The 9,086-nt window shown below is 40.3% G+C and overlaps 1 protein-coding gene across 1 annotated transcript; it reads right to left on the bottom strand.

Annotated features, from left to right (window-relative positions):
* Window positions 1–3,748: 3,748 nt before the first annotated feature.
* On the bottom strand, window positions 3,749–5,738 carry LOC113070480 (fibronectin type III domain-containing protein 3B-like). Its single transcript, XM_026243779.1, has 2 exons — window positions 5,603–5,738; window positions 3,749–3,874 (listed from the first exon to the last, which is right to left on the bottom strand). Exons 1-2 carry the CDS (start codon window positions 5,720–5,722, stop codon window positions 3,767–3,769), a joined length of 228 nt encoding a protein of 75 aa, XP_026099564.1. The 5' UTR covers window positions 5,723–5,738; the 3' UTR covers window positions 3,749–3,766.
* Between the last annotated feature and the right edge of the window lie 3,348 nt (window positions 5,739–9,086).

Genomic DNA, 9,086 nt, shown 5'->3' with positions numbered 1-9,086 from the left:
CAACTTTTTCTGAGGACGTCACCTAAGGCCACACAGGCTAGAAAATGTTAACCAATAGCAAAAAACAAAAGTTATCTACTGTAGGCATTGTTTAAGTAACTAACCTTCATCCTGGTATGTAACCCTTACTTTTTGCCAGCCAATCCGGTCCAATTGGAAAGAAATCAAGCACCAACCTACATTTCTTTCTTACTGAATATCCTGTTCAACTAGACAATAAGTCAAATGAAAGAAGTACAAATGTGTTGCAAATGTTAATTTCATAAATTACCAGAAGAAACTGCTCTTAAATACCAAAAACAGTTGGTGCCTTATCAGCAGATACTGAAGAGAGAAGGAAAACAAATGAAATGGTTCATGTCTGTCCAAAAGCATTAGAAATGAAAGTGGCTGCTGATCATGTCAGGACCTTAGGTAAACCTTTACCTGCCCTTCATAAAGACCACATCTCTCAGCTAGGCAAGTCAAATCACAACTGTGCTCTTCCTTGGTGGGGAAATGCTGGAGATAATGCCTTCACACATTGCCCTGACCTCAAAACAAAACAACAAAAAGAACGGGACACACATACAGAAACACAAAACAGACAATGAGCAACCCAGGACAGGCTGAACTCAAACAGCAGGACCTCCCTTCATTTGCAAAAGTGTGGGGAAAGCAGCACAGAGTGGCCTTACTGCCGAGAACGGACTGTGGCAGAGGGTCGTTAAGCAGTCCCCTGGAAAAAGAAAAAGGTCACACTGCTTAAACATGACAGAGATTACAGTTCAACTCTTCCACTCTAATTAGCAGCGATAGGAGCGGGCTGGAACTTCAGTAAACATAGGGCTCTGAGCACTGTAATGACCTGCCACTCAGCCAAAAATCTTAAAGACACTAGCTGTTGCAATGCTGGACAATGGATCCTGGCAGGCAAAGGGTTAAGATTTGAGTTGGGTCAAGAAGTTGAGGCTTAAGATGCTAAAAATAACTGCACAACATTCAGCTAAGTGTGTCAAAAATAGAGGTGAGTGGGATCTCCACGTGGGTAGACAGGAAAAAGTGCTATTCTTGCGATGAAAGATGATGATGATGATGAGGGAGGACAGAAAGCGACCAATAAGAGCAGAGAATCCTTAATTATAATGTTCTTACTCAACAGCCTCTTCTGTCCACTTTTCCGCTAGCCTACTTCAAGAATTCCAGAAGCCTGGAGTCAAAAAACAAGTGGCCGAGAAACAAGCTTTTATAATTGAAAGTACAGTTCACCAAAATAATATTCCATCATCATTTATTCACCATAATATCATTCACTAGAACACAAAAGTGCTTTTGTCTGTACAGTGAAAGTAAGCAATGTTGTTTCGTGGTTTCTTAAACGATATTAATAAAAAACAATCTCAAAATCTTCTTTTATGCCTTGCGGAAGAAATCCATACAGGTTTGGAGCGACATGAGTTCAGTAAATTATGACAGAATTATCTTTTTGGGTGAACTATCCCTTTAAATTAAACCTTTTGACTCCAAATGCCAACAAAATGTCCAAATCGACTCCAAAAGAAATGTCTCTGTGCGTTCTGTGTTGCCAGCGGTCCACGGGCTAAACAGCGGTTACTTTATATAAAATCCTAAATCCAGGCTTCTGCTCTGAGGTTTGCATAATGACAAAGAAGCCTCTCTGTAAAAGGCAGCTACTTCAGAGCCTGTGCTTCAGTCAACACTTCTAATTAAACCCAGTGACCTTTTTCTGTAAAACACGTGCGTTTGAAATGCCCCTCTCCCCCATGTGCCACACCTTGTTCTCGTTGTTTCGCCGGGGTTGCTTTTCCTCGCTTTTTTTCAATGCTGTGATGCCATAAATTGATCCTTTTCACTAAGCATCGGATGTGCTTGTGTGCTTCTGTCAAACACAATGGAACAACCTGAAAGGCTTGACATAAGTACTGGCTTGTTGATTCTAACCTTACACAGAGAGAGGTTAAAGCCAAGTACAGCCATTAATTACAGCATTGATGATTTTTCCTTTAGGAGTAACTGGTTCGACAAAAACGAAGCTACAAGCACACTTGGCATGACTCAATCCGGCTGAGATTACAATGGATGAAAGTTAATGCACTGAAGCCAGAAAAAAAGTGCCATTGGGAATCAGGTGAGGACTTTAAAGCTGACGAACACCACAAAGGCACACTTGTGGCAACGAGCAGGGCCAGTGCTATGGTCTGTTGTTCTATTCTTGTGTCAACACATGTTGCTGCCAAAACCCTACAGAGCTTTGTTTCTGACTCTATCACAACAGCATGCCCTTCACCAGACCATCCAGCCTGCTCTCCACCCGTCTATGCCTTCACAACCTGAAGATCACTTTTGAGCAGGGAATCTCTGTTATGTCACCTTTAAGGAGTCCTATGATGCAATTACATGTCTTCCTTTCTTTTGGAGTGTTACAATGATAAGTGCATAGATAAGATCCCTAAAGTCGCAAAGACTAAAGTCTTCAACCCAAAGAGATATTCTTTATTAAAAGTTCAAACTTGTCCACGCACTCCTAAAATGCCTCATTTAAACGTGGCCCCACATGTCTACGTCACTGTGTGGTAAGATTTGCATAACACGGCCAAATGTTTATGCAAAGAAAGGAAGCGTAACTTTGATTCTTGCTGTAGTATTGTTACTGCTGCTATCACCATGCTGTGGAGACGCGGTGTGTTTCTTTGTGAAAGCGTAACTACTTTGTTCGGCTTTCCAAAATAGCCACACTGCTAGAAATCAGTAGTTAAGTTGTATTTAAAACACTTTCCAGAACAGTTCAACCCAAATATTCAGATGTGAGCAGCAACAGTAATACTTGGAAATTATATATATTACATCTATTTATACATACAAATTCTGTTTCATTTATTGTAATTCAAAATACATATTTCTATTTGAATACAGTTTTCTATCGCTATTACTCCAGTCTTCAGTCCCATGATCCTTCAGAAATCATACTAATATGCTGACTTGCTGGTTAGAAATTTTTTTTTATGTTGAACAGTTGTTGCTTTTCAGAATTTTTTTGATGAATACGAAATTTAAAAAGAACAGCGTTTATTTGAAATATAACATTATAAAAGTACAAATCTGTCAATTTACTGTCAATTTTGATCAATTTAATGCATTCTTGCTGGATAAAAGTATTAATTACTTTTTTTTTATCTTCCTGAACAATAAACTTTTAATCAGTAGTTATATATTAATAACAAGGGCAAAAAAAGTTTGGAAAACACTGCACTAGATAACACTGGCTAACTGAAATACTGTGACCAGCTAATGAATCATTCATTAAGCTCTCTTTGTATAAACAAAATTGTTATTAAAAATTGTATTTTTAGAAGGCAACACACTAGAACGTTGTGCAACTTCTCAAACTAAAGTTCTCCTCTGAGAGCTGTCCTTATCTGCGCAGCTGTTCAGAGAACTCAACCGCAGCCAATGCAAAACAATCCATCTTGTCCATCGTTAATTAGCTACAGAGACACTAAATGTTAAAGGGGACTGTTAATGAGACAAAGAGGCATTGTAATCTGCCATTGTACAATCGGCCTTTTATTTCCTCAGAGGCATGCCAGTCGTGGCCCTGCGTCCAGCCTCTCATCAGTTTACACCAGCTCCAAATCCAATATCACACCAGTCATGGTTCCAATTAACTAGAAAACACCACGAAACCAGATAAAGAGTGAACAACAGCACCAACCCAATTCTAGAAAACGACCTCCTGAGACGGCAGGACGGAGGAACCTGTTGCAAGTTAAACTGCATGAAACAGGAAGCCCAGCATACCTTGAATGCATTGCAGGGATCCATCCTCTGCTCTGATAGTGAAGGTCTCTCCAGGGTTGACTTGCACGAAGATCACCTGCGGAAACACTGGGAAATCAAGACCATGGCCAAACTTCTGATGCAAGCCAAAGTTTTGTCAGCAAACACAATCCAAGACAGGAAAAAAAAAAAAAGTTGCAATTCCTTAAAATGCATTAATCCATTACTTTAAAATGAGCCGTGGAACATTTAGCGAACTTTAGTCACCACAACCTGCCAAGAAAGCAAGTATGAATGCAACCAGATGTCATGAAACCAGATGTGGAAGCCCCTTTGAAACGGTCCGTTCGCCGTGCCATCTTCTGCTTACCATCATGTTCTCAGTGCACAGGTTGCTGAGAGTGCAAACGTGCCTGTAAGATGTGAAAAAGTTGGCCCGCCATGTTGCACGAGCCCTACGTTTCCTTACAGCCCTGATGCTCGTGTGTCAGGCAGACCTCCCATCTCCCTTCTCTAGCCCTTGATATCTGGGCACTACTTCCTGCTTCCACACACACATATACACACACACACACACTGTCTGCTGCTGCAGTTGCTATGGGAACGGTGGCATGCACTGAAGAGTCAGGCTGGCTTTCCAGAGGAAAACCTTGTGTTCTCCCCTCCCTCCTCTTACCAGCACACACCTAATGCAGATAAAGGGCTCACCCAACACACAGACGCGTAACATTGGCAGAATGCAAATGTACACTTCCACAACCTTATGCAAGCATCATACTGATGTCATATCTGGCTGACATCGGACAGTGTGGGTAATCGAATGTAATTAATTGAGAATGATGGGACTGACAGCTTCGCCAAGACCAGGAAGGTCGTTCAGTCTGTTACACTTTCCGGTGATGCAGGGAAACGTGGACATGGACTTGGCGGAATTCAAAGCACTTAACCTTCACTATCTGGTATAGATGCCCTTTTCCTTATCTCACAAGGGTCTGATTCTTTTTCCGCTCTGACCGGATGAAACGCGACCGGGGAGCTGTATCTGCAGCACCTGGAGAAGAGATCAGAACAGACTGATCCGCTCTGATAGCACAGATCTACAGAGAGATGTGTGAGGGAAATGTGAGGCATGCCTGAAGGCTCGAAGCGCTGCGTGAATGTCCAATGTAAGATGAATACAATGTTCCTCATTGACCAAAATACTGACCTGGTTCAGAATGGATGTTTCTGGCTTTGTTTTCCATCAGGAATTATCCTATGTCAGTTTAATTTAAGGTAACGGCTGACCTGCAGCCAAAAAACTTTTCACTTTCAACTCTCAAGAAACTTATCAAGGTGGGAACTCTTCCTTCAGCAAGGCATGAACCCATAGAAAAATGGTCTTGAACTTAGAATTAACTTTTATTTTTGTTCCTCTTTAAATGGGGAAGAGTGTATTTTGTGCACCTAACAGGTTTTCTAACAGGTTTCCTGAACACTACTAAACAACTGCATTGTTCAGTCAAATGCTGTATCTTTTCTATTTTAAAAAAAATTAAATCAATAAATCATTCCATTGATAGACAACATTTTTAACACTAAAAAATAAAACATGCCTGCATATAGTTTCACAAAAAGATTATTTATTGTCATTTGTTTCAAGGATTCAAAAAATAGTCTCCATGACTGGAATGGGATCATCTTTTTAAGGGTCCTTTGCAATTTGTAGTTTACATTTACATTTCTATGCATACATCTGGAAGAGGCATTATGGAAAGCAACTTATACAGCATTCAAGATACACATTATCAGTTCATGCCCTGCCCGGAGTAACACTCCCGCTCACCTGTTGCGATCCATCCCCATTAACATTAATCATGTGCGGAATCATGGCCACCTCCCCGTTCAGTAGTGGTGGCGGCAGGTCCAGCGGAATCTGGTCTGTCATCATCATTGTGACGTACATTCATGGAGAACTTTCCAGGACTGCCTTTCTGTGAGGAAGAAAGAGGAATAGATGGTGAGCAAACACTCCGAAATAAAGTCATATGATCTTAAACTTGCAAACACACCCTCTTTGGGTGTCCTTGTTTTGTGCTGTAAGTAAGGTAGACGTGTACATTTATCTGAAGTGATTTCACAATATCTGGTTGGTTTGTGAGGTTTGAGTGACTGAGCAGATTCATAAATGGATGGAAGATGCAGAGTTGCACTGCAGTGACTCAGCATGCAACTGAAGCCCCATTCACCCCATGAGTGATTTCCACACAAACAATGAACACCGTTTTGATAGAAAAGCAAGCTGGTAATGATCCACTCGTTTAGTGCTGCATGACTGTGATCTAATGGAGGAAATAGTTTGGGGAATGAAAAGGTGACTGAGTCATCAATGAAGAGTAAAGTGGAGCAATAGACACACAATTTCTTCATACTGGATGCAAGGCCACCCGTTTGTAACATAAACACACACATAAACAGTACCACCACTGTAACAGAGGAACAACATGTGCAGAGCCCTCAGGACCCAAATGCAGAGAGAAAAGAAAGAAAAAACGGACTTTCATCAATCAGACCCTCACACATGATTCACCAGAAGGCATACCAAAAAAAAAATACTACGCATAAGGACTGCAGACCGTTTTATTATTTACTCAGCCTCATACAGTTCCCGAAATTTTAGGACTATATTTTCTTCTGTGGAAAACAGAGGACAGCTTTGTTTCTTTTTTCGTCCACACAATGAAAGTCAGCGGTTGCCAGTGTTGTTCTAGACTACACTGACTTTTACTCTTTTTAAAACATCAGCTTCTCGGTTCCACGTAAGAAAGTCAGACAGGTTTTTACAGACTTCTACATAATAAAAATCATACATACTTTTATTCAGCGAGGACACATTAAATTGCTCAAACGTGATGAGAAAAACTATTTTACAAAAGACTTCTATTTTAAATAGCATTCGACAACATTGATAATAATAAGAACTGTTTCTTCAGCAGCAAATCAGCATTAGAATGATTTCTGAAGACTGGAGTAATGATGCCGAAAATTCAGCTTAGCCTGCACAGGAATAAATACAATTTTAAAATGTATTAAAATAGAACACAGTTATTTCAAATTGTAATAAAGTTTCACACAGCCTTGGTGAGAATAAGATAATAAGAGATAAATCCTTAAATGGTACTGTATATATATATGTAAGAAGAGTTCAGATGCAAAAGCCTCTAAATGCCATCTGAAATTTTCATCTAAAATTAGGATTTTTATCAGGCTCCTATATTTATGTTCAGTTATTTTACTTTAATAGCCTGGAAAAGGACCTGCACATTGCCATTATAGTAAAGCATAGGAGCTTGATAAAAATCCTAATTTTAGGTGAAAATTTCAGATGGCACTTAGAGGCTTTTGCATCTGAACTCTTCGTATATTAATAAATAAAATAAGCACGGAAGCATGACTCCAAAGTTCTAGCAATCCTTAGCAAAAACCAATAAATTATCTTTTGGATACAGATAAGTACATCATGTGCCATTTTACCCTTCATTCTGTTCTGTCCATTGATGTTAAATGTTTCGTTTTTCTGTCACCCACATAAGCAGAAACAGAAATCTGCAGTTATTTGGCAGCAGTCGGTTCACTTCAAACGAGAGGTGAAAACCCAGCTGAAGACACTATTATTGTTTGTGGACATCCGGACAGCGAAAATCTGATTCTTCTCTGTGAAATAATGTAGTCCATCCACACTCCCATTGTATCTCCATTCTTCTCTCCACTCTGTTTGACTTTCCATCCATCCTTCATTACCTTATGCCCGCTCCTCATGCTCCATGTTTATGCAGTGCATCAGGTGAGATTGACATGGCAAAACAAGAGTAAACAGTTTAAACAGATGGTGACCTCCTTTAGGCCCAGTCACGATCTGAGCTTTTCCTGATGATTCTGTGATGAGATCAGAATGTGGCTCTGGACTAGAAATGCAGGAAGATCAGCCTGGAACAATCCATCTTTCATCTGGTTTTCTAGCATTATGATGTCTACCAGTACTGACCAGAGACCCAGTCGGACCTTGTCAAATCTTGACTTTAGCATCTGCTGCTTGGGAGATGCTGATTGGCTGATGAAACTACAAGAGCATTTATTATATTCCATAATCCAAAATCCTGATTTTAATAATAAATTATATTCTAATGTACTTTCTATTCAACAGTCCTGGGTCCTGTGTTAAAGCTGCGGTAGGGAACTTTTGATGCTCTAGTGGTTAATAAACAGAACTGCTTGCGTCTTGCGGAAGAACATCGTAGCCGGAACTACTTCTCTCTGTTTATGCCTATGAATTTGAAAAGATCTATATCTAAAAAAGGTCTATGAAAAGATAGGAAAGTTGACTTCTGAATGTGTCAGAAATATAAACAGACAGAATGACTGTGAAATACACCATCACACATGAAATAGAGGAAGAAAGAGAGAGAGAGAGACGGACAAGACAGACAGACGACCACACACAGAGACAAAACCCTACAGCTAACCAGAAATAATTAATGACCTTTTAAGAGCCACTAAGCCACAGTCCTAGAGAGCTGAGGGGAAGACTGATGGATGGAAAACAAAAGAAAGAGACAGCAAAAAGGAGAAAAATGGGTTTAAATGACTAAATAAAGGCCTTCAGAGTTAATTGTCAGCTGTCAGCTGTGAAGAGTGGTCCTGATGCAGTCGTGGTTTCAGGCGACAGGTTAAAGTGCTGGATGGTTAGGCTGAGATTAGTTCAGTTGAGCGGCCCTTGCTGAGCTGCTTTGATGCCTGGTCCTCCAGCTTTAGCAGCTAATGGGGCCTATGCTAAAGCTTTGGCCTCTCACCCACCAAAAGCTATAATTAGTATTTCCACTGAAACTGAGCTTGCATTTATTTTAGGATTTGTCCAACTTACAGTGGAAACTTAGAATGAGATGGTAAAAGGCTGCGATAGCTTAATAGCTGTGTTTACAGAAATGCTGGACTAATTATGTCATACACTTTGCAGCCTTTGTTTGAAATAGTTTTGTTCTCCAGCTGTTCTGTTTGCTGTATGTCCATATTTCCATTGTGAAGCTGTTCCACCAGTGAAATCCTTGAGGTTTCTCCTCTTTGAAAGATGTCTGATTAATAAGGTGTCGATTCCAAAAGACGATAAAATGTTAAATTGAAAAATTCCTTCAAGGATAGGCCCCAACAATCGGCCGCTTGTTCACTGAGGCTGAGGGAAGTGGTGGATGAGAGACAGCCTTGTGTGAGGGGCCAGGCTTGCTCCTGGAAGCGAAAACTGAGGACTGCCTCTCGAATCTAACAGAGGACGTAAA

Source organism: Carassius auratus, unplaced genomic scaffold (assembly GCF_003368295.1).
Source record: "Carassius auratus strain Wakin unplaced genomic scaffold, ASM336829v1 scaf_tig00004473, whole genome shotgun sequence".
Taxonomy (NCBI): Eukaryota; Metazoa; Chordata; class Actinopteri; order Cypriniformes; family Cyprinidae; genus Carassius; species Carassius auratus.
This window is presented reverse-complemented; position numbering and strand designations above follow the sequence as displayed.

Bases quoted from the DNA above. Each gene is read 5' to 3' on its own strand.
- LOC113070480 (XM_026243779.1), bottom strand. From the start codon at position 5,722: ATGTACGTCACAATGATGATGACAGACCAGATTCCGCTGGACCTGCCG. The intron at 3,875-5,602 runs GTGAGCGGGAGT...GTGTTTCCGCAG, and splicing joins ATGGGGATGGATCGCAACAG to GTGATCTTCGTGCAAGTCAA.